The sequence below is a fragment of the Neodiprion virginianus genome, chromosome 5 (assembly GCF_021901495.1).
Source record: "Neodiprion virginianus isolate iyNeoVirg1 chromosome 5, iyNeoVirg1.1, whole genome shotgun sequence".
NCBI lineage: Eukaryota > Metazoa > Arthropoda > Insecta > Hymenoptera > Diprionidae > Neodiprion > Neodiprion virginianus.
The window spans coordinates 35275117-35300743 of NC_060881.1; the positions used below are offsets into that span (position 1 = coordinate 35275117).

Genomic DNA, 25627 nt, shown 5'->3' on the forward strand with positions numbered 1-25627 from the left:
AGGAGATTTAACATCTACAATATTTTTATTTCCGTATATTATAGAGGATAGAGGTAAGGAGGACTGTCTCCGTGTATAGAACGTGTCCATAAAATAGAGTACAATTGAGATGAGGTTGCTGCAGCAAAAGTTCCACAAAGCGCCAATCAGACTGAAGCCTTGTTGCTTATTAACGCCATTCTGGTGACTTATTGAACCACTATTTCACGGAGACTACGTAAGGAGCAGGAATTCCATGTCCCTATACGAATAGCTGCCTGAAATAAGATGGCACTGGTGTTCCGTGTGCACCGAAAACAGTGGAGGAAATATTAGGTGGCAGTGAAAACTTTCTACGAATCACATTGCAAGGTCATCGATTAGTCGATCTTGGGCATTCCTGCAACCAATGACACTCCGGTGCAAAACGAACACTAGCAACGCTAGTAGTAGGTACTAAAAATAAGCCTAATGTGTACGATTACTGTAACAACTTTTGTCAATTCGCCCATTTGAGTTCCTGCGCCTTGAGTAGTCTCCATGCACTATTTGTCGCTTTTTGGTGAACACTTTTCCAGTCGAAAATCCGTATTATGAGATGCTTCTCGTTACCACTACCCTCCATAGTTTCTATATATTCGCAATCGTGTGACGTCTATTCGCCCGTCATTATACCCATCGCAACGCGATCTTCCGGAAAAGGATCTGAAGTTATGTACATACGTATATGGGTACGATGACCGTTTGACGCGAAACGGTAGAACCGCCGGCAGCACTGACGTATGACAGTGGAACAGAATTGTTGAAAAATACTCGTTAAAACATCAAACATTATACGCCGACTGTACCTGCGTCCTGCCGAGATACCATGGAGGTATACGTATGTAGGTATGTTTTCAGCTGATACAGCCGGTGTGCGATGCACCCAACCACAGGGTGATCGACATTCACGCGTGTCCGACGTCTGCCACTCTCTAAATAAATTGTACCGGACAAATTGTGACGACGGACGTATTGACGTCCCAAGTTAGTTTAAACGATCCGCACTTCGATCTATGACTAGCGGTAGGTACACTCGCTTCTCTATATATCTTATATTATCCAATTTTAACTTTCAGCTGGCACCTTTACCTGGTATAACGATGCTGGCACCTCGGGGTCGTTAAATACCCCGACCGAAAATTGCTTTTTTTTCGGGTATTCACTCAAGTGTATTTTACAATATATAAAAAAGGCCACAACAACAATTTTAATGGATCCCAAGGTGCTAGCTAAAGTTTAAAAATTCTTAGATCACTAACGACTCCAAGATACCGGCTAAAGGTTAATTTCTCACGAATCCTCGGCAATTATGCTCGAATTCATCACCCATTCGCAACCACGTAGGTTTTTTTACCGCGATTCCAGGAGGCATCGTTTTGCAAGACTCCTGAATGATCCACACGAGGATGCGACATTAGGAGGCGTGATTTCTCCGAATAATATGACCAAAAAATATGACATAGATGATCTATCCGTAGAGTGCACGGCATGTGGGTGTGAAAAAAAAAAGAAAAGGTAGTATTCGTTATAAAATCGACGTACATACAACGGGGTTTACAATAAGCACGTATGACGGCCGTCCGCGCAGCCCTCGGCGACCGGGCCGAAGCCGAGCGAGCGGAAAATCGCTTAGTCCTCATTGATATTCTTAGAGCACGCCAACTGCGGCCTGGATTTACTAGCACGTCGTACAAATTATTTAGTAATCAAATTTTCCACCCCTACAGACACCTCTTTCTCTCTCACCCGTTCCCTTTGATTCTCTTCCTCTTTTTTTCCCCCCATCCATCCTCCCCATCATCGTCATCCTCCCCCTCCTTTTCCCCCATCCTCGTCCTCCTCTTCGCCCCATCCAAACCTCCGGGCAGAGCTGGGAAAGGAGGGCAGCGAGTAACAACCACTTTTACGATGATTTCTCTATTTTACGACAGCGGCGTGAGAAACCGTTTAGCCACCCTGTTGTCTGCGTCCCCGAAGCACCATTTTTCCGAGCGTTAAATTTTCCTTCATCCCCCCACCCCACCGACTTTTTCCGTACAAATAAAAATGATAGAAATCCTTTTCTTTTAATGGACAAATGAATAGAACGTAAATACGAAATACGCCGCGCATTGCACGTACAATGGTACATCCATCCGTATCGTATAACGGATACGACACAAATATCGCAACAAAGAAAACTAGAATTGAAATATTTGCTGCGGCAGCTGTAGTATGACAGGGAACGTTTCAGAGCTCTTTTGAATATTTTGGAACGAGGTTATTCGAGTTACCAATTTCCTCACAAATATCGCAAACACTTCCACTACTCTATATCGTATTCGAGCGTTCCTGTATCCGGTTTGTCGAGGTATCGAATGCATTTAAATATTGCTACCATGCCGGATTTCAAACGAACATACATACACGCGTGTTTGACAAACAGCACATAATTACAAACTACGATATACCTGCATGTATCGAATGCCCCAAGCACGTCAAAAATTTGACGTGGACGAAAATAGCGTGATGAAACATTCGGGACTATTTATTACAGTGCAACGGTATTCGTACGTGAATATTTCTTTCAAAAAGGACATCGGGGATAAGGAGGGTGAAATGCCTTTTACGAACATCTTTATGATATTTTATGAATAAGCAGATAGTATTAAAAAAGACGACATGTTGTGGAATCTATAAGGAATGTGAAAATAATAGTTTCATAATTTTGCTCGAAGAGTACCTTAGCGATAAACAAAAATTTGAGAAACAATAATTTTTGTATCACGAATTTATCGAGCATAAAATCAATCCATTCCATTTGTAAAAGCTGTTGACTCCCTTAGTAACATATTGAATTTTTAGAAAAATCAATGAAGTCAGATCTAGGGTGAAAATGATATCATATTTTTTAGTTTTCTTTATTTTTTTCGAAAACCAATTCGGACAGTTTCAGGATATTAATATTTTAATAATACCTGCTTATTCATAAAATATCTACGATGTTCGCAAAAGCCATTTTTACACTGCTTATCCCCCTATGTTCTATTTCATTCCCTGTATGTTACTCGCTTTTATCCTATTTTTCGTCAGCTCATGCAGACCTGAACGAATTGTTTTTTCTTCCCGGGGACAATTAAACGAAAATCAGTCTAGCGAAAGACAAAAAATACAGCAGACGAATTTTTTAGTAAGAAACGTTAATAAACGGTTTCGAATGGCCAACACAGCAGCTAGTTAATGCTAAAAATGTTTCTTGCTTTCTTTTCACAAATGTGTGAATTCATTTTGCTTCCTTTTTTGTGTTGAATTAAAAAGGGAAATTCTGGAACGCGCGCGTCCGAGATAAATGGGGCTTGATCTTTCGGTAATTAAGATGAGCCGAAAAATAAACAGGCCGTTTTATCCCATTCGCTATCACTTCCCTACTTACTGACACAGCTGCGGGTCGTCGGGACGGCCAAATAAACGACTGGATAGATTTAAAAGCACACAACACTCTGAGCATATATATATATATATATATATATATACACATATATATATCGTGTACATGATATTGTATATATTGTATATATATATATATATATATATATATATATATATACATATCTACGTCTCTCGCTGTCTAGTTTGATTGTTTATTATCACACGACGTGGTTACATTGTTTGAAAGTCAAGCAAACATCTGAGTTACCACCCGTGACACTATCCTTATTGACTGAGTAACAGGAAAAATGTAATTGTGCAGGCTGCTCAACCGACCTTTCATTTTTCATCTTTCCTTCCGACCAAAGTCCTAGTCTCCTTTTCTTTCGTCAATCCGTACCGATCCGTACCGCAGATAAATTTTTTACGGATTTTAAATCAACGCCTTACAATAAATTGCCTACTCTGAAAGTGTTCCTGAATTTCAGACATAATTTAACCTGCGGATGTTTATCCATTTGCTAACGAACAATTACACAACAATATTCAAGGGCTTATTTGTGACGATTCTTCAAGTTAGAAATTTTCCTTCAAATTTTTATTGCGATTTGGAAAAAAAGACATTTTTTGTCGAGCATTTCTGGTAGGTCTTTTTCGGTTCGGCCAATCAAAGTCTTCCCTTCAATTTTGAATTCTCATCGAGTGAAAAAAATCAAATATAACCGATACAAGTACCGAGATTCGTTTACATTATATGACAAGAAACTAATACAGGGTTCGTACGCTTTTTCGAATGTAAAATTCACTGACTTTTCCAAGTATTTCAACCTGAAAATAGGATTTTTCCAATAATCTTTCAAGAAATATGACCCTGATTGATGACAATTTTTTTTACACGTTATTACTAATACTTTTAATATTATCTAGTAACTGTCTTACTGTCTGCCTATCAATTTACAAACAATAGTCTGGGATTTTGCGTCAGAAAAAAATGGAAGAAGGTTTGGTATTAGGTAATATGTACATAGAATGTATGAAGTTGAGCGACGCAACAAAATTTCGGGTGCAATCTTTTTTTTTCTTAAGATCGATGGTACTTTGTACGCATAAGGATGAGTTTATTTCTTCAACAGACTAAAAATTCCAATTTTATTTTTGCTGTAAGAAATTCACTGAATTTTACCGGTGTTACAGGTTCTCCTTGTGCGTGCGAACCCTGAAATAACTGAAAAAAATTTGGATTGCAAAGGATCCCGCAAAATCCTTATGGACATTGACTCCTAGTCGAATTGGCTGGATTTTTAGTATGTTCAAGTACTATCCTTCCGATAAAAAGTTCTCACGGACACAGGTCCCACAAATAGGTGGTTTCCGAGATATAGGCTTTGAAAAGGGATGTACGGATTTTTTGATATCTATGAGTTAAGCGATTTTTACGAATTACAAAGCTTCAAGAGGGACTTGAAATCAAATATATCACTCGAAAACTGCACAGCCGATTCGCACAGACTCCGCAGAAACACAGGACAAGTCGATTATTGCAAGAGTCGCAGGGTCTCGTTCTTCGTGAGAACTCTGTCGTTGCATATACTTCCGGTATACCAGCGAGGTTCATGGATGGAATCAATGCATCGATGGAATCAATCACAGCTTCCTGCCAATCTTTGAGAATCAACCGTGCAGTTTCTCGGAGTGACTTGTTTGATTTCAAGTCCCCTTGAGGCTTTTATAATTCATGAAAATCAGGAAATCCATAGATATCAAACAATCTGTACACCTCTATCCCGAAGCCTGTATCTCGGAAACTACTGATTTTTCCGATTTGTGACCGTGGCAACTTTTGATTGGGTGGATATGTACTACCATATACTGAAAATCCAGCCAATTCGATCGCTAGCCAATTGCCATAATGAATTTGCGGGATCTTTTTGCTTGGGAGAAATCCGTTCAAAGCCCATTTCCTGCAAGCGCGACCGCGTCGAGCCCACGCTCTCTGCGCGTTCCCCAGTAGTTCCTCCACATCGCGACCTTATACAATCAGAGGTAATTCCCAAATAAGCCCTCACCGATATCCGGCGCCATTCACCCTTCCACATCGCGAACTACGTACGGAGAAAGAAGATAAAGGTGTGCTGCACTCACGTCTGTAGGGTCTGCCTTCCTCCGGGGTCGACCTCTCGGTGTTCTCGGAGCCGGGTGTCGCGTTGGCGTCCCTGTCCTCGTCGTCGGGCGTCGCGCCCCGGTTTTGACCCTGCCCGACTCCGATTCCGCTTCCCGGCGGGGATCGGCTCGCAGACCCGGCTGGACTTTGGGGGGCGACTTCGCCGACCCCGGCCGTCGAGACTCCGCCGGCACCGCCGGCGACGCCGCTCGACGGCAGCGTCGGTGAGAACATGTTCGACATACTGGAGAGCGAGCCTATCGACGCCAATCCCGATGACACGGTCGTGTTCCCAGTTTCAACTTTCAGACATTTGCTGGGGGGCGCGAATGCCGACGGGCCGAGGGGCCGGAAGGCCCCGAAAGGTGACCTTGGGTCCAAAGGGTGGAGAAACTGCGCCGGGAAATGAAGCATGTGATGCAGACCGTAACCCAAGGACGCCGCGGTGCTGAACGGCACTTGAAGATCTTTGGAATCTGAAACCTTAGATTCGAAAAACGAACCCCACTGTTCATTGCCACCCACAACCTCTCTCAGTATATTATTTTCTTTCCGAAATCGTCGATTATTACACTATGTGTTTGAATTTTCGAAACGATACCATTCCTTTGTTTCGTTTGCTTATCTGTCCGCGCGTCGTTACTCTAGGTTATTTGATTGGCTTGCATTTTTCTTTCAATGGTATTTCATTTTATTTATGCTACCGCGTATTCGAACGAAGAAATTTATCGTTTCGAATTTCGTTTGACTCGAGGCCACCAATCGAGCTGGAGAAGTTATCTCTTTAACGGCATAAAACTTCGGTCACGTTTGGTTTATTCTTGTTTAAAAAACTTAGTCATCCGAAAAACAATCCATGGTATTACCATCTTGAATCTTGCGAACCTTGATCTACTTCACTGATTGTGTCTCGTGTTCGTAGCAAAATCTGGTTTAACCGTACTGGTGCCCTCGAGCCGTCTGTCAGGCACTTGACAAAGATCGTATTTAAATAATAATTATAAGGTTTTGAAATATTGCGGGAATCCGTGAATGCACAGGATCAAACATTTTTGTCTTTCAATCTCCACGTGGTGCCTACAGATTGATGAACTGTTACTTAACAACTGGTGGAGAATTGATGAAAACTTGAATGAAAAAACATTCCTACGACCAAAACGAAACTCATCATCACACAAGAGTGAAGTTAATTTTTCCATCTCTTTTTTCGAACCCACTAGACTTCGTCACTGACTATGTACCGACACTCTGCAGCATTTCTGCAAGCACTGAGTTTCACAACACTTTTTTCCATTTGCGTGTAACCTCTATATCATAATAGTTGGTCAACCCTACTGCACGGTTTTAAATGATTTTGAAAGAATCAAAAGTACATACGAGAGAAAAAAATTTTGATCAAGTGCAAAATGTTCTTTTCTACTGGTTCCTCTGTGGTACAATAGTTTATGTATTGATATTTTTCTTCGACGATTTGAGCCGTAAGATATTATCAACGAACATTTCTTGCCTTCTCTGCTCTGACTTTGACTTTGTCTCTATCTATTAGATTTTATTCTACTCTTGATTTTCAATTTTGTTATATGACTTTTCAATACGTCGACCAATAAACGTATTTAAGTTTCACCAAAGGCAACACTAACGTAATAGTCATGGCACTCTTTTTCACATGCGTTTTTGCAGATTGAAAAACTATGCGGTTTTATCAAATAATTTCACCGATTTGGTTAGTTATTAACTACGTGAACCGAGCCCTCTCGATGTGAAAACCAGCTATTTTGTCATCAGCAATGGCGTTTAACAAAAAATCCGAACAAATATGTTGTCATCCGATTGAAATGAAAGACTTTCGTTTATATTCAATACGTGTTGCTGGACCGTCGCAACAAGTACGGAAAGAACCGTGCAATGTGTAAGCTTTGTCAATAGTTTCGTTTTTCACTTATTGTAAAGAGAAAAATCTCGACTACGTTGTATAAAACGATACAAACACACGACCAGAAACTCAGCCAAAACGAACTAACACCAGAAAATGGGCTTAGTTTGGATAAAATCATACACAGAAATTAGCGTAAGAAACATCGTGCAGGATTTAAGTAAATAATGATAGCAGGACCAGTGAGTAGTTGGATTGTTTGGTATTCTTTTTAGTATATCTGTGAGACTAAGCTAAGCACTAGGCTAAGTTAGGCAAGGTAAGCTTTACGGAAAAAACCACTAACTTGTGGGTTGAAGGGTCTTTGCATTCTCGGAGCCTCTGGGAGGCCCCCGCCTTGTGAAAAAACGACCAGAGAAGGTGGTGTGAGATGATTCGGCACGTAAGCAGAGTTGTCCATCTAAAAAATAGGATTCCCCGCTTATTGTCTCAGCCCGAGAAAAGTTTTCGAGAAAGTAGATACCGCGAACGTGAATAAAACGCCTAGATGTACGGAGAATCCGTACAAACGATTCCCGCGCTCCGAGCCGCGGTGAAATTTAATTCAAATTTCGAACGTTACTGATCGCTTCCTACGCGTGACGCAAAACTGTCGGTTACCTGATCGACGACGTTCGACATCCAACTATAAGTAGAAGAATCGAAGCAATTGAATTGAAATCTACGACGTAGGTATAAATGGTATAGAATTAAATATTAAACCAAGTGAAAGGATGTAACGTTCGAAAGGGCGGAAAACTACGTTGTTCAAAATACTGGCCGACAGGAGCGAACGATCGTAAAAATATGGTAAATTATGACGCGCTCAATTTGAAATAGCTTAGCAATAAATAAATCGAAGATGTCACAAGAGTATAACACAGTTGTCACAAGGTGAATAAACAAAGCACACGCGGGAACCGGCGAATAACGTGTCGAGTCGCAGTGGCGCCGCTTTAGAACCGCGCGCGCTTCAGCGTACATAACCTCGAAATTGAGACGCGCTGTCCGGCTACCTTGGCTACGTTGTTATCGGCTGTATCATGAGCCCTCCGCGGGTTGCGAGCCAGGTATGGGATGGGAATGTAGGGTTATGTGTATGTGTGCGTGTGAGAAAGTGCCGGTGGTGGAGGTGGTTGCAGCTACGATGAGCTACCTCGTGGCCATGCCAGTGCAGACTGATTCAAGTAAACGAACTTACCCAGGAGAAACGAAACGGCGGCTCCCTCCTGCCTCCTACGGCCTTTCGCGTGCGGGCTGCGTGCGTGGGCACGACATGGCGGGTGCCCCCACCGACCTCGACACGCATGCGCGACCGACGCACACGCGACAACCATTGGCCTGCAACCTTTTTGCGCACGGGGACGTCCGATTCACAAATCGCCCGAAATCCTCACTCCGCGGTGTGCTCTCTTTTACTTTCCTCACGATGCGTTATCTTCGCCATCCCTCGATGATTGATGATCGCCATCTTCATCTTCGATCAACTGCCAGTTATCGACTAATTAGTCACAGAAACGCGCTTCGTTCAACCCTGTCATACTCGAAAGCCGTAAATTGTAACGCACCTTTGGTTGTCAGATCATTGTTACGGACGAACAATTCGAAACTGCATGGTTTTTGGAATTGCGTCACATTTGTAAAGTTTGACTTACGAAGTTACGTCTTGAAAGAACATCAGAGTACGAATTCTAGACACCTATTGTTGAAGAAAACAAAAATTAAGACAAAATATGTGCGACTTGAAGGAAGTGCAGTTCAACGGTAAATGAACGGGGATAGGTGGCACCATCTTGCGGAATGCGCCAGCAGCTTATTCATCTCTGCGGGTTTCTGTTCTGATCCTCGAACTCCACCAAGAGCTATGCAAGTTACCATCGGTAAGATATTATTTGGTTTCTTATTTTAAATTATTTATTTTAATTTTATTTGTCATGACATGTATGTACAATAATAGCCGAATTTATTAGAAAAAAGTGCATCGTTAGATATTTTATCCTAATTTGATAACATCAGAATCGAAACTGTGCTAGTACATTGAATCAGGGATAGGTGTTTCTAAGCTTTTACTCAAACTATTACTGCCGCGCGATACAGTTAAACTGTATCACCTCATAACCTTTGAAGTCTATTCGAAGATTTTACCGGCCAATCGTTTGAACAGACACGATGCGCAGTTTGTAAAAACCTTACAAAATTGATGGGATTCGTTGATTAATCTACAAATTGCTGAATGTGCGCAAAAGAACCTGCAATGATTGAACAGAATATGTTTCGGAAACTGACCAAGACCGTGAATGGAATGAGACTAAAATTCTATTGTTCTATTCTCCATATTGGATCAGTGTAAACAAAGCATCCACATTTTCTTTCTCTGATTCTTCTTGAGTGACCACATGAGTCACATCTTGATTCAGCAGGACTTGCTCAATTAGTATAGTTTCGGTATTTGCCACAGCTTCATCACTCGCGCTAATCTCTTCTCTGGGTTCATGAGAATCCGGAATTTCCACTTTAGTTTGGTTACGTCTTCTTCTCGTCCTTGGTCGATCGCTGTGAATAGCCATGTGTCTCCTCAAGTCATATTTTCCGACAAAACGGGCATTGCAAATTTCACAACCGTATGGTTTACCGCCAGTATGAATCCACATGTGTCTCCTTAGTGCTGCACTGAATGTGAATGCAACTCCGCACACGGTACAAACGTATGGCTTTTCACCCGTATGAAGAAGACTGTGATCTTTTAGCGTAGATCTCTGATTAAATTGTTTTCCGCACACTTCGCACGTGTAACTTCTAGGGTTGGAGTGAATTCTAATATGGTTGAGCAAGTTCCCTTGCTGAGAGAACGTTTTCATGCAAATCTCACATCTGAATGGTTTCTCGCCTGTGTGGACCCGCATATGTACTTCCAGTGTGCGATTATTCAAGAATCTCTTGTTACAGATCTTGCAAGGAAATTTGGGTAAATGAAGACCTTGAGGATCAAGGTGACTGATCAAATGCCGTTTGTAATTGCCTTTGTGATTAAAAACTCTGGAGCATTGACTGCAGGCATAAGGAGATCCATGAATATGACTTGTGATATGAGTTTCCAGTTCATTCTTCATTTTAAACCTTTGTCCGCACTTTGGGCAACGATGTCGATAAAACTCTGCATGACTAATCATGTGCCTCTTCAGATATCTTCTCAATGCATACGCTTTATGACATATGAAACAAACATAAGGCAACGCGCCTGTGTGCAACTTGATGTGAGACCGAAGTTCCCTCAGATTGTCACAGTCCTTTTCACAAACTGTACAAAAATATGGGCCGCCCGCTGGTATGTGATTATCCACAATATGGGCTAAGGCACCGGTCAATTCGTCATAATTTTGCATGCATAGACTACACTGATAATTCATCCCATTCTCTGCATTCCTAATTTCTTTGATTTTAACTATTGTATCATTCAAACTACCCAAAACATGGTCTTTCGGATCGATAAAGTAGTCGGAATCTTCACCGTCACTTCCTACTACAACATGCGTCGTTGTCTCGCCAGATTTGCACCTGTCATCAGTCTCCGAATCTTCTCCCTCAATAATTTCTCCAGTGTAAAACGTCATTGGCGTTGATGTTGTTCGATAGATTGTTGAATTCTTGTCGCCATTGAACTTGTTTTCAAACCCCCAAGAATCAGACGAGCTTGTGTTTTCTCCGGCGTCGTCAGGATTAAACAGCATGTAACTCAGGGACGCAGAGGGTGATGGAATTACCCCCTCATCGGACATATGAACTAAAGCATATTCAGAAATCTCCGATTTAGAAGCACTTTCTATATCGTTCCTCATTCCCTCCTCACAATCAGCTGCTTCTTCGATTAATCCATCTGTTTGTACCTCTGGTTGAAAGATCCCATTTGGTTCAACCTTTACCAAAAGTTTTTCATTCTCTGTTAATTCATTGTGCCCTCTCAATTCCTGCACATAACCAACATCAATGAATTCCTCTTCATCTGCCGTATTTCGTGTGATATCGACTTGTTCAACCTTGATGAATTCGACTTCGTCTGTCCAAGGTGCCTGAACCTGAACGAAGAAAATATTCTTGAAGGCACAAAAAACAAAGCTGCCGGTATTGGGATTCAATGTCAACATACGAGCCATTGTCACGCATTACTGGTTCATCTATCTATGAATTCAACCAAAATTACTGCAGTTCATGTTGTATATGACTATTGGATAATTCTCAGATTTTGATCAACTAGTTTTGTGGAATAAAATACACTTCAATGAACTGGCAGATTGTTCACTTACTAATCTCATGTTACAGAAGGTCAATATTTAAATGTTCAATTTTGCAAGGTGAAATCAAAGAAGGAACATATTGTGTTTCATTATCATTTTGCAGTAGAGTGTCAATTATCCGAACTAATTGGGGCCGAGAACCATTCGCATAATCGAAAATTCCGTTAAACGAACTGTGTGAAAAAAAATGTTGATTCGTTCAATGTACATACATACGTATGTATTTGAAACAGATAAACTATCTTCTTATTCAAAACATAGTACTTTTGGTTAACAATATATAGTGTGTAAAATATATGTATTGAAAAACAAGTGTCTGTACTAATATTGATATTTTATAAGTGACAGGTATATATACATATTTGGTTTACTTCTTTGGAAAAAAGTCCACAATTTTTCTCTGTTTCACAACGGAAGCTCAGCCTGTTATTCGAAAAATCAGGAACTAAATAATCTTTTAGATAATTGACGTTTGGATAATCAACGCTCTACTGTACTTGACTTTTAGAGATTGTTTATCGCCAAGGTGAATGGCACCTAATATTTATATTAAGCCATGAATAGTCAACTTAAGCGATACCTTGTTCGCAGAATAATCTTCCACTTGAAAGATATTGCGTAGTTTTTTATCCGTAGCTTGAACTTGCATTTTGAAATCGTAAAAAGCATCCGTTCGGTATGCACACTTGGCGCATAGTTTGGCAGGAAGTCCATCAGATTTGTCTACCTAAAAACAACCATATCATTATGAAGTGGTATATGGAGAGAAAAAGAGACTGGGAGGTATGAGAAACAGAATCGATGATAAGTTAGCAGTAGTGATTGAAAGGAAGAAGGAGCAGTCTGACGAAACAAATCCTAACCTGAATCGAGGCTAACTCAGCTAGTTTGACGGGCAAATTTTTACTCCCCAACTGCCCGTCATACATGGGCATCAAGGCTACATCGGCTCGCATACAAGCGCGACACATATCGAGACTCGTCACCAAACTCATTATTTCCTTCCTCTGATCCAGGTTTTACGCTCGAAACTTTTCATCCACCATTAGTTTTCACGTACAGATCAATGTAAACAAAACACGAATACATAAGCACGACGATTGCAAGCCCCTCTCAAGCACTGTCAAGCTTCCAACCTCCCTGTGAACCCAGCAAAACCTAGCGATGGTGGCACATTTCGCTGGCACGCCTAGTGTAAGCCTGTTATCAGTATTATCACGGTCCTTGACTGTAGATTTTTAAAGACGGTCACTCTAATGCCATTTTCTGTGCTTACGGGACTGCGTGTTGTGTGTGTACGACTTCCGCCGATAAAGAAGCTACCGGATCCCTAACACGGCTCCTTATGACCCTAGCCCCATTTACCCGTCGAGTAATCTTCACGAAAATTGAAGTAGGGGTAACCGACTAGGCACTTTGCTTGACATCGACTTTCTAACAACAATCGACACTGAAGGTGCATTCCGATATTGGTTGGCAACGCTAAGAACTCCCTAGGACAGAAGCAGAGCTACTCACAACTGCTCACAAACTCGGCAGCGTAAAAAAGATAAAAAATTGTTGATCTACAATATTTCATGACAATTTCATACGTAAGGTTATTACAAAATAGAGATTTTCTATGTGAAAACATGTAAATTATTTGAGGCATGAAGTGGAATAGTGCAAGTTTGCGATCATTGTATTCGGTCATTTTGTTCGAAATTCGCCACGTGAGACATAAGATAAAATAGTGTACGGAACGAAATTCTCAAAGTAACCAGATTCCGTGCACTAGAGTCAAATTTAGTATTTTTCTCGCTCTACGTCGTGATTAGCTGAGCACGTACTAGTGCGGCGGATTCTAATACAGAGCACAGGCGGTAGCACCACCTGTGGAAAAACGTCGAAATGGGTGAAACGTACGTAGTTTGTAACTCTGGCGATTTGCAAGTGTTGACTGGTAAAAGCAATGACGGTGGAGTTTCAGTCGGTAATGTTGAGTTACTATATTTCTTCGAAGTCTAAGAAAGAAAAGAGGGACATAATTATTTGGAACACGCAGTTCGAGACAGCATATTTCAATGAATCTTTCTGGATATTTTTAAACATATGACAGCGTTGTTCGACTCAGATGCATTATGTGTCATACGTGCATAAAATCAATGCATCGATTTGTGTGATCGAATTAATCTATTTTAATAAGGTATATCCCTCACGGAAAAAACCTTCAACTTGGGTGTCACTTCGTCCCTCCAATTTTCTTCCAATGGGAATTTATCATTATTTATGCGCTGGGGGTACGAATTTAAACCCAATTTAAGCTAGTTGGCACGGCACACGAATATTTGTGTATAAAACTAATATATAAGATGGTATTTTCATAAGTTGCCTAGCTGGTAATACTTGAAGCTGATTTTGATAATATACAAAGATTGAGGGTGGATTTCGTAAAAATGGTACAAGTTTCAGTATCCTGTGGTAACTATTCGTTGAAAGTCGTGTTTCGATAGTATTACTGCTCGTTTTCGTCGTTCATCGATTACTCACGAAAGAATTAGGGGCATTAAAACTGCGAATAGTGTCAAAACTTCTGAACTTGACGAAAAATTAACTGATAATTTGAAACAGTAGTATTACATATATATGCGTCGAGATCAGAAATTGAACTTATGCGAAACTAAAAATTAGGGAAAGATAGGCAAATAATGCACAGCGTGGATGCGCCCTTAATTAACAGTGAAAGTAGCAAAAAGATTGGGGTTGTCACTCCGAACAGAAGTCTCACAAGAAACCAATCCTCTTGTAACCCTTTATTGTCTGATGTTTTTGTGTTGACATGCTAACTGAAACATTACGGTTTTTGTGGTACAAGGGTACGTCGTCTAAAGTTTGATTGAAACAACGAATGAAAAAATGCTGTAGTACGTATCTAAAGTGCAAAATCCGCAATAACGATCGATTTAAACAGTATTGTTTATTTGTAAAAAGAACCGTAATGCGAATGGTGTTGTTACATAGTCAAGGATAGTTCCCTCGCTCAGACCGATAAGTCAGAATGTGGCAATGAGGGTACGTTACATATTGACGTCACGCGCGTTGAAACGGCCGTGGACGTCCGATTCTTGTGACGTCATTGTCTTTTGCCGCACGATCCGCCACGGTTTCCGCACTGTGTACTCAGTGGGAGACTATGAGACGCCTTCTTACGATAAGGAGACGTACCGCCCTTCAGGCTCTTTCTCGATGAAAGGTTAATTCGAAGTTGGAAGAAGGCTTGTAATTCACAACGGTCGAGACTGCAAAAACTTGAATGAACCTAGCGAGGGCATTGATTGCTAAGCGTTCGTCCACTTCGCTCAAAAATGCTATGCTGAATGAGCTATGGGAGAATCTGGGTGGCGACTGTCTGGCACTCAAGCGGCGGGTGAAGGCGCAATGGCGATGAGGCAAGGAAGCGAAGAGACCCAGGAAGCGCAAGCGCCTGACGAGGTATAAAAGGTCGGAGGGCTCGCGGGTCGCGCCAGTCAAACCGCGGTACCGGTACCGCGATATCGCCAACACGCGGACATCCCTCCTCCAGCGCGTCGTGATAACGATGCTTTCTGGTTCCTAAATTTAAAAGGCTCGCCCCTCCTGAAGAACGCCATCAGCTAGTTCTCGGCCCCCCGGGCCCACCAAACTTCTGTACGTTCCCCGTTGCACGGTCGATTTTTATTAACAAGTTCATTCGTTGAACCTTTTAGATTGTGTACTATATGTATTTCAGTTTCGCTACGTAGTCTCGCCATCCCCGCATTTTAAGATACATACTCTCGTTCGTGCATGATGTTCGTTTCGTTTTCTACCCTCCCGCGCCGCACTCCGACACAAGTCCTCACCCCCCATGCCGAGTTCTCGCAAAGTCCAATTGTTTTCCGCTGAGGAGCTCTGCAGCAACTTTTCCGTTTTGGCATTATTAAAAAAGTAATCTACTCTCCGGTTGAAAAGTTTCCACTCGTCGTCAATTACAAGAAACTCATGTTGACAGGAAAAAAGGGACCTGAATCAAATCTCTTTGAATTATTGACTTGCATCTCACGAGGATTATTATCGCAAATAAAACGATTTGAAAGAAAGAGAAGTGTGAATGAAAAAAAAAAAAGATAAAACAACAGCCTTAAAGTGGCGCACGGGAAAGAAAATGATCGGATTACAGTCTGTTTGTGAAGCAATATCTAGAATGATGCATTAATGAAAGTTCAAATTCTGTTTCGTGACTGTGTCACATAGATCTTGTACAATACAATAGCTCGCATCCTCATAAGCTGTTGAAAAGCAGTCGTGGCTCATAAGAGAAATTTTCGGCTGGCTTATATTCGCGTAATTCTATGGACTGCAACTGAGGATTTGAATTCTTTTGCGACACAAAACAAAGGATACCCGGCAACACAATAGAAGTGAAGAATTACGGTAGCAGACCCATGTAATTGTAACGCGGCGTTGCAATGTCATAATTTAAGCAAGCGAACATTCTCGTGACTCGAGAACCACACACGTAAAAGTGGTCCTGTTGGTTGCAATGGGCTTCGTAGAAAGGTGATTCTATTTGCACTTTCAATTAGACTCTCGGACAAAGTGAATTGAAAATTGTGGTCGTTTATAACTCCGATGTCATTCGTCGCAACTGCCTGAATACAAATTTCGCGTCGGCGTTGGCCACCCAACTGGTCGGTTATTATTATCGACAGTGCTTTGGGTGCTTCAGTTACACGTTGGATCTCATAATTCGATTAATTACCATTTATGCCTTGAATGATTGCATCGCCCGAGTTTTGAGCATTAAGCGTGATATCCCATTGATTCGGTATTAATTCGCCACGAGTTCGTATACCTGTACTGAATATTCGCATATATTATCATTGCTGAAATATAAGGAACAGTTCAGCAGGTGGCACGCTTTAAGACCCTTATATCAATATTTGCGATATTTCCTACAATTTCCCATAACCCCAAGCTCTTCGTGGAGTTTAATTATACATCTTCGAAATCATACCTACCACCCCCGATCCCTGCAGCGGCTGCGTTCATGCGCCGATCGAAAAACTTTCATTCAAACTTTCCTGATCTTTTCCATCTTTTCCCCGACCCCATTAAGTAGAGATGTTAGTGGCTCATGTGATGTAGATTTGATAAAATTGATTCAATCCCAACGTTCTCAGCCGATACAAATTGTTTCACATGATAAAACAGTTACTATAACGCAGCAAAGAACCTTGCATGGCTTTGATAGTTCTTCGTTGTCCAATTTTGTGCTGTTGAAGGAGGGTTCCTTACTCAACAAAGTTAACTTGCGTAAACATATATGTTACATGAAACTACATTTTACATTTAAAGTTGTAGCTTGATACTGTACAAGTTGACAAGTTTTTAAGACAGCCAGGTGATTATTTACGGTGAACAAGGTCGAATGTCTTGGGCTCGAAGTATGTAGTAGATAAGGGATGCTACTCGTAAAGTTCAATTAGTAACGATACTGTCAACAGGTTTTATAACGGCATTACGATGACCTTACTTCGGAACTTTAGCTCTATCCGGCATGAATCTATAAGCCGTACCTAGGAAAGTACCATATTCCGATTCATGCGAAGCCGCGCCTGTCACGTATAAGTGAAGGATTACCTGCCTGCGTTGTAGGCATCGAAAATTCATTTCTCGTCGACCTCCAACACCTGGAAAGATCCTTTTCAACTTTTTACACTCATGAGACTCGGTTTCATCTGAATAATCAATACCGTTTTTCTCGGAAAATGGATACTCATCAATCTTGATCACAGGCTGACGACATATAGATTCAACGTTCGCCGGTGGCCCGAAGCTTCAAATTTCTAACATTTCGCATTTGCATAAACCAAATCGGTGAAACATTGAACTGTCAATGGAGGGCCGAGGCTGTGATGCGCAGCTCCTCGTTTTGAACACTCGATTGCTTTGGCAGTTTGTTGGGATCCGTGCTGTAAAATATCCGCACGTTAGCCTCTCGCCATTGACGAAATAGGGCATTCGAGGTAATTAGTTGTCAATGAGTCGTCACTCGTCGCGAACTACGAGGCAAGTTAAGCTCGCAAAATCAGCCCAGCTGATCGATAAAACGATTCTCGCACATGTATGAGGCGTTGAAAATAGCTGCATGCATTGATAGGCCGTCACATCGTCAAAACGCAATTGCGAAAACTTGACGGAAAAATTTCAGCGAGTACAGAACCTCTCTCATTCTGTACTTTTATGGAATGGAAGTCATCGACCATCCGCTTAACATCACTGCGAAGCGACAATACCAACGCAAAGGCACAATCAGTCGAGTTTCGAGCGGATTTCTTCGGTGGCAAACAAGCCCATAAATACAGCTGTTGTACTTTCTCGTAAATATTGTTCCAGTCACGTCCGACTTAACACCCAGAAGATATTCTGCTGCGATCCGAAACCCCCATGTGCTTCCATCCAAATACGTGACTTCGGTTTCCCGCACACTCCACTGGCATACTTGTATATGTATACATCGAAGAATCGTCGTGCACATACCAAAATCCGGTCAGACTCGGCCTGTGGCAGAAACTCTTATTTCACCTATCTCAATGGTTGGTTAAGCTTTGATGAATTCTTTTCTTTTACTTATGTAACACGGACGATCGGTCGCAAGCTGGCCATTAGGTCTCATGTAGGTATGTATTTGTCGTTTCCCGTCGGATCAACATCGACAGTCGATTGGATTAGGGATCGAAAGAAGTATAAAGAACACAGATCTACAACGAGATCCGCTTTCAAAAAATAAAATATTATAGATATGAATCTTTTAACGTGCCGAATCTATATCTGCTTTTCATTTTTTGCTATCACGTATATATTACACTAGCAGCCCATCGCACGGGCATATAATAATATAATAAAAGAAAATACACAATGTTTACAGTGAGTTTCTAAAAAAATAACACTTATATTATTACATAATATTATTATATGCCCGTGCGAAGCCGGGATGGGCTGCTAGTTTTTAATAAAAGGACGCTTATTGTAACGTAACTATAAAAGATAGAGACATGCTGTCGCGACAATTTTTATAAATAGTGATGTGTCCTGAAAAATCGTAATACATCATTTTGTTCTATCATTAATAGTTTTCGCAGCGCACGCGATTGAAGGAAGTTTTTTGTTTATTTTTTTACAACTTGGGTTAGATCATTCTCGGTTTCGTAAGCATCCCTAATTTTTTTGAAAATGAAACATAGCCTATGTCACTCAGGAATAGTCTAGCTTGCCAACGGTGAAAGAATTTTTTAAATCGGTCCAGTAGTTTCGGAGCCTATTCATTTCAAACAAACAAACAAACAAAAAATCAAATCTTTCCTCTTTATAATATTAGTATAGATAGATATAGATAGATAATTTGTTTCGTTTTTTTTCGAATTTCAGAATTTGTTGTGTTTTATTTTTACGTTTACACTACTTTAATCTGTTTAAACAGTATCCGTACATACAAAACCAGTTCGAATCCATAGGAAGAGAATTTAAAGGAGAAATTAGAAGGAAGAAATTAAAAGGAGATGTGAATCGCCGTGAAACTCTAATCCATGATGTGAAACGAAAGAAAACTAAAGAATAACGAACTATACTAGCAGAGAGATGTTATAACGATTTCAATGTTTCAACTTTCTAACTTGATAACTATTTTCTTTATAAATATTGTTGCTATCATGTTTGATTATAATTTCTAAGCAAAAGTGGCGTTTTATTAAAAAAAAAGAAATAAATGCAAAGTATACGTGGTACATATAATTTATTACTATATTTGGATTCAAGAGCATCAAGTCTATTATAATTACACATAGTAATAAAAAGGAGAGAAAAGTTTATTTTGATAATTCACCTGTAACGCAAGACGTTACTGAGAAAACTCAGCGTGATAAGAGCATCCTTCTCAACTTGACAAGTTACGGTTCATTTGAATATTAGGCTTTTTCATGTTCCACGAAAATACCACCGCTGTGAAGGGAACCACCCCGCGCTCAGTCGATGCAAAATTGTGAATTAAAGATGTGTCAGAAGTATGAGACGAGGAAGACAAATTTACGTGTCACTTTCGCTGAGTGAATACAGATATCATCGCGCCGCAGGGGTTCAAGTGGGTAGGTCAGCGCAAAACACTACTCCGACATCGGTATTTATAAGGTTGGTTAGACTGCAAACAACTCCGAGGACACAGGATAGTGAATACTGGTCTTTTTCATCATGCTCACGATGTGAGAAAATCTGATTTCGTAGCACATGATTGCGAGACTGCACTGTATTGTGCACCGTGAATTCACTTCCATAACCCCACGACACGGAATCAATCGTTGAATGACAGTGCCGTTTCGCTGTCCTAGGCAAAGTCCGCTGTAGCCGCCCCTACTGGTCACAATCAGTCTCTAAGATCTTAACACGAAAGTCAAACAGTTGAGTTTTTCAAAGGATGTGGAAAATGATAATAATTTACATCCTTTAATCAATACGACATGTATTGGGTTTGATAACTTAACATAAAACATCAAATATGGTGAAATAAAAGAGGATTTTTCTTTCTCTTAACTCCTAAGGCTTACGTCTTCCACTATCGACACTTTGATGAAGCAAAATTATTGATCAAATCGTTTTATGACAATGAGTCCATTATTTCGTCGTCTTCTCGACATTACTGAAAGTCCAGAGAGACAATTATTACCCATCGATGAACGCAGGTAGTTTTTTATTAATTTTAATTTGGAAAAAGATCTTCCTGCCGATGCTATTGTGACTGGTAAAGTAAGAAATATGCGCAGAGCTATGAAAACATTTGAATAACCGGTAGCCATACCATTTTTGTGTATGTAATTTAGCACGTCGAATGGTGAAACGATCGATCCTAAGTCTAAATTTTGTAGCAAGACAAACTAGGCTCGTCACTCATGTTGATACCATCGATGTCGCAGTCGCCTTGGTAACTCAGTATGATTTGTAAGTCTTTACAATACTTCAACGCTGTTTCTCTACCAATTTCTTTCATCTTTTGAAAATCATATAGGAAGCCGAAGTAATTAGTAAATAGATATGGTTGGTCCAAAGCCTTAATCCAGTGTCGTATCAATTGTAACGTTTTTATCCAACTGTTGACCGAGTTCCACCCATTCTTGATGCTTTATCAAATGTTTCCTGCTAGTATTGTGCTGAAAAAGAACCCTTGACAAATTTTTCCAATCCAAAAACTAGACTACCATCCGAATTGTTAAATAATTTACAACAAAAAGAAATTATCGAGTCATCTTTATTAGACTAAACCAGCCAATTGCGATTGAGTTGCTCATCGTTTGGTAGAGGCCGCTTGTAATTTTACACCGTGAAACCCCTACGAAAACTCATTTTTTCGGAAATACGAAATCTCTGACTTGATCTGGACCTTTTTCAATGATGCGCTGACGAATGTCGTGCGTAATAATATTAGGCCAAACGGCAGAGTCGTCATCAATTAACTTGAGATCCACATTTTGTTGTTGATCACTCTCATTAACATCGCCTTCTTCTCCTACATAATTCAGTTCAATATCACTGGCAGCAGCAAACTCTTCAAGGCTTTGATTTAACCTAGTTATTTGTTTATTTTCAACTGGTTCTGCTGAACCTACGTCACTTGTTCCGTGTACTTTTAATAACTTTGAAAATTCTATGTCATCCATAGACGTCTCGTAATCAATTTCTATTTGATTGGGATTGCAGGGCTTCAAACAATTTTCCAGGGAACCGGATAGTTTTTTTATCAACCTTCACCTTTGTTCTTTCATCGACTGTACAAATCAACTGGTTGGCAGTTTAGTGAATCGAAAACATAACGATAGGCCAGGGGCCGCCCCGAAGATATTGCGCCCTGAGGCGATCGCCACACTTGCCTACTGTCTGAAGCCGGCCCTGAATAGTGGACGCGAAATCGATCGCAGAGTTTGAAGATTCCGAAAAACTAGAAGCGAAAATCCAGTTCTAAATTGCGCATGATCGAAGCTATAAATCTGGGCAGTTTTTTCACCTGGGTTGTCAAGATCCCCCCACCTGACTAATTTCGCAGACCCGTTTCTCCAGGGGGACCTTGAAGTGAGTCGCACATTGCCTAACCTCCCAAAATCGATGAAAAAATTCCATTAGACGAGCCGTCCCCTGTTCCTGTCGCAGCTGTGAAGCTCTGGATAAAGACCAAAGTGGGGCATCCTCACTGATGTACCACCCTGACAAGGACGAATGGATGAAACTTTGATTGGTTACTCGGAGTTGATGATATCCAACCGAACTAACCTCGTCCCACCAAAGTTGCCGATACAATCTCGTTCCTGGAGTCTTTTATAAGTAAGATTTTCGCAATATTCAGGTGTCCTTGCCTTCACATTTGCTCAGAGGTACACGATATCTGCAACTCTTAGCCCTCGATACGTAATACATCGACGGAATGTCAACATGTTACTTCTGCTCGAAGAATCTTACAACATTACGCAATGAAAAAGTTTAACGATTATAAGGTGACTGGGAACATATTTCGATGCTGCCTCAATAAATCTACGTTATACGTTAAATTCCAAAAATAGGTACGACTAAAATTCGGTGGTCACTCTATACACTCGTATTTTCACATTCCCGCACAGCACCGTAATCCAATCGTAAGGTTCGTCGGTCTCCTCAAGGCTTGGAGTTTGTCGTAGCAGCGTCATCATTGCGATCAAATGCTTACCGAAGGTCGACGTTGAATTATCTTGCGGTCAAAACTTTCGACGATATAAATTAAATTAGCTTTGGCGTTAATCCACTCAAGTGGACCCAATTCCTGCAGGCATGTCGTCAGCGAAGAGATGCAGCTGATTTCATTCCAGACATTGTTCTGATCAATTTTTCCCAATCTTCTACAGAGTCCTAACTTCACTTGATCAACGACAATCATGAGGCCCTGAAATCGCAAATTATAGCCGCATAGAAATAAAACAAGCGGCTTTAGCTTGGCCGTGAGCCAGCCCTCGACCTGCCCGTTTTCACACTGTAGGTTCCAATTTCACAGAAAAAGTAAATATTAATATCCAATTCGAATTTCAAACTGCAAATTCAGAATCGTGTTTAACGATTTAAAAGCCCTCAGGTACCATATTATATGAAAATATGACCATTATTTATATTTTCCCGCCATTACAAATTTTGGAATTCTAATCTTGGGTTCGTTATTGGTGACCCAAAATCTCCGAATGCTGATTTCTACTAAAAACCGTATATATAAAAAAAAAATTTCACCATATTGGATTTCCCATTTTGGATTTTGCAAATCTAACCTCAGATTCATGATCGACGACCCAAAACATCTTACATCAGTACCAATTTTCATTCGAATCCATTCATCCGTGCTCAATGTATTACAATTTCTCATACATACGTACATACGTACACATAGACGTCTATCCGAAAATGGTCGAAAGTGATTTTCTAGATCTCGAAACTTTAAAATCTAGTGAAAACTCAACTTTTTATTTTCTGAGTGATCACAATAACTTCCTTTTTTCTCTGAAAACAGAGACATGGGAAATTAAATAACCGTTCATTTTCGAAAGGGATCATAACTCTATAATATAGCGATGCCATCATATTCCACTACGACGTCATCCCGGGTTAACCGTTATGAGCCATTTGCTTTATTACCCTCAAAATTGATGGATTTCATAATTCCACCCAATTCCCATCATCCCGGGAATCGGGATCTCTGTTTGTCCCACTTTGCTGAATATAGCCCATTTTAAAATGGATGAACGAAACGTATGAAAAAATATATCAGCACTTTCAGAGAGTACTAACGGTATATTGTATAACTCGGTCTTTTCGGGCCGAATGTAAGCTTGCAATATGAGTTGTAGGTGAGCCGAAGACAGGTATTGCAAATACGCGAGGCGAAAAAACCGTTACCTCCTTTTTGCACACAATTCATTGCATAACAAAAATGTGTTACACGTTCTTTCACCAAGCACAAAATTGAGGTTAGTGTAATGTAATATCAGATTTGTTCGCAACAGCGCATGCGCGTGGTGCAGAAAAGACCCTTTTTAACTCCTAGGACTTAAAAGTGGTCTTTTCGGTATTTCGCGCATACGCATTCGCAGACTCATTCGACCGTCATAGAAACGGGTACTTTGTGTACGGAAAACACGCATGGAAAAACTCGTGAATTATGCTCGCGTTGTATAAAATATATTTTTCGTAACACTCGCAACGAAAAACCTCTTTAGCGCTCCATCCTTAAGCCATACAGGCAGGCGAAAATATAGCCCTTCGTTAACACCGTGCGAGGATATTTTTCGATAGCACACCAGAGAAGCCCCTCCATTATACGAGTGTGACAAAAAATTACATGCCTGTCAAATGTTGAAATGGGTGTAACTCGTGTGACGGAGCTGCACTCGCTCTTTGGCTCATGCGGCAGTTACACTCGTTCTGCGCGAATCGTCACTAGGGGTTCTTGTACAGAAAAATACCATTAGCTGTTTATTACGTCTCCCTGGATTCCATGAGCAGGGGAATTTTTTTCGCGAGATCCCCGCTTCTCTTCCGTCGGTTTGTCTAATGCCAAGCCTGTTTCATCTTTGCTTTCTTGCGCGATGCTAAAGAGGCCATGCTTTTCAACAAGGCGTGGCAGCACAGTTGAGGTTTCTTCCAGAGATTCTACTAAAAAAAATGTGTACTCAAATTTTTTGAGTACCTATAACCAAAAAATGTCAAAATTTCTAAACAGAAGTTCAGCTGGTCTGTCTATCGAAAAACGATCATATGCATGTGCGACCATTTACAACATAAATTTAAACATTTGGGGAACGAAACTGCGTCCGTCTGTTGGCAATAAAATCAAGATTCTGTCATAATCAGAAATATTTCATGCTTTAGGTAATACAATTTCCTTGTCGGCCAGCTTCGGAAGACGTCAATTTAATGAGAAAACTTTTCATCTCGCTTGTCTTGCGGCAACCATCATCTTCCGGAGACAGCTGCTTTCTGCTGTACAGCAGGATCGGAGAAGGGATTAATTGCTCCTTGGGGATGATTCACTTTTTGCAGAAGGTTGAAATTGAGGGTGGCGGGTTTGGGGGGCTGAATCCATCTCGTCAATTTGGCGACACGTTCGCAATAGCTTGATGTTCAATAATCGATTCATTAGTGCAGACTCAAGAGAAGGGCGAGGTGAGGAGAGCCAAAAGGAGAGAAGAGGAGAGGAAAGAGAAACTGACTGGTCCGAAAGCTCACCGTTCTAGCATGAAACGTCTCCCGTCTATGATAACGTAGTGTGACCTAGTGAAAAGTCTTCGTAACGCTGTAACCGTTTCACCCTGTTCCATCCATTCCGGTGCGTTTAAATCGCAATTCACGGTGAGGCCTTTATTCTGTAACTCTTATGACCCATCGCGCATGAACCAATCAGGAACCAGCTGTAGGCGGAATGTGGATATTCTGTACAGATTGTCTTTCCCGCTTTCTATATCGTTGACCAAAGAGAACCCTTTTTACACATCGCTAGGCTAGCCAAGGGTTGTCTATCGATTTCGCTCTGGAGTTCGGTCAAGCTGGAGCTGAATGTGAAATTCGGTAGCAAATAAGTTTAGTTTACACACCCGGGTATAAAGGCACCGAACAAATGTGTTTCAATATTGATCCTTCTACAACTGCAACTGGTTTTCTACCAAAGTACAAACACACACTTTTTCCCAATCATTCATTATGCCTATCCGTTCGCTGGACATGTTGTTTCACTTTTGTGTGTAAAAATTTTCGCTTGCATTAATCGTTCACTGTAAAATA

General features: G+C 40.8%; 3 protein-coding genes across 10 annotated transcripts in view; 1 reads left to right on the forward strand and 2 right to left on the reverse strand.

Moving 5' to 3' along the window:
* The window catches only part of LOC124304644 (E3 ubiquitin-protein ligase Rnf220-like), an 81879-nt gene extending 72937 nt beyond the window's left edge, over positions 1–8942 (reverse strand). For 2 of the 7 annotated variants that reach the window (XR_006908244.1, XM_046763141.1), the window contains exons 1-3: positions 8704–8937; positions 7810–7923; positions 5572–6097 (exon numbers count right to left, since the gene is read on the reverse strand). Coding sequence is in view for 6 of the 7 variants with exons in the window: in XM_046763141.1 (XP_046619097.1) it covers positions 5572–6097; positions 7810–7923; positions 8704–8811 (748 nt within the window). In the remaining variant the exon portion in view is untranslated. Of the gene's footprint in view, positions 1–5571; positions 6098–7809; positions 7924–8703 lie in introns of all 7 variants that reach the window. The other 5 variants (XM_046763143.1, XM_046763139.1, XM_046763142.1 and 2 more) reach the window with 4 other exon arrangements.
* Positions 8943–8970: 28 nt separating this feature from the next.
* Positions 8971–25627, forward strand: part of LOC124304643 (metabotropic glutamate receptor 7-like) — an 83093-nt gene continuing 66436 nt past the window's right edge. Inside the window, exon 1 of one of the 2 annotated variants that reach the window (XM_046763137.1) lies at positions 8971–9382. The gene's annotated coding sequence lies outside the window, so the exon portion shown is untranslated. Of the gene's footprint in view, positions 9383–15338; positions 15461–25627 lie in introns of those variants that run through there. The other variant, XM_046763136.1, reaches the window with a different exon arrangement.
* On the reverse strand, positions 9403–13047 carry LOC124304645 (zinc finger protein 3 homolog). The gene is made up of 3 exons (XM_046763145.1): positions 12658–13047; positions 12375–12521; positions 9403–11575 (listed from the first exon to the last, which is right to left on the reverse strand). The coding sequence occupies exons 1-3, from the start codon at positions 12787–12789 to the stop codon at positions 9827–9829; spliced, it is 2028 nt and encodes a 675-aa protein (XP_046619101.1). The 5' UTR covers positions 12790–13047; the 3' UTR covers positions 9403–9826.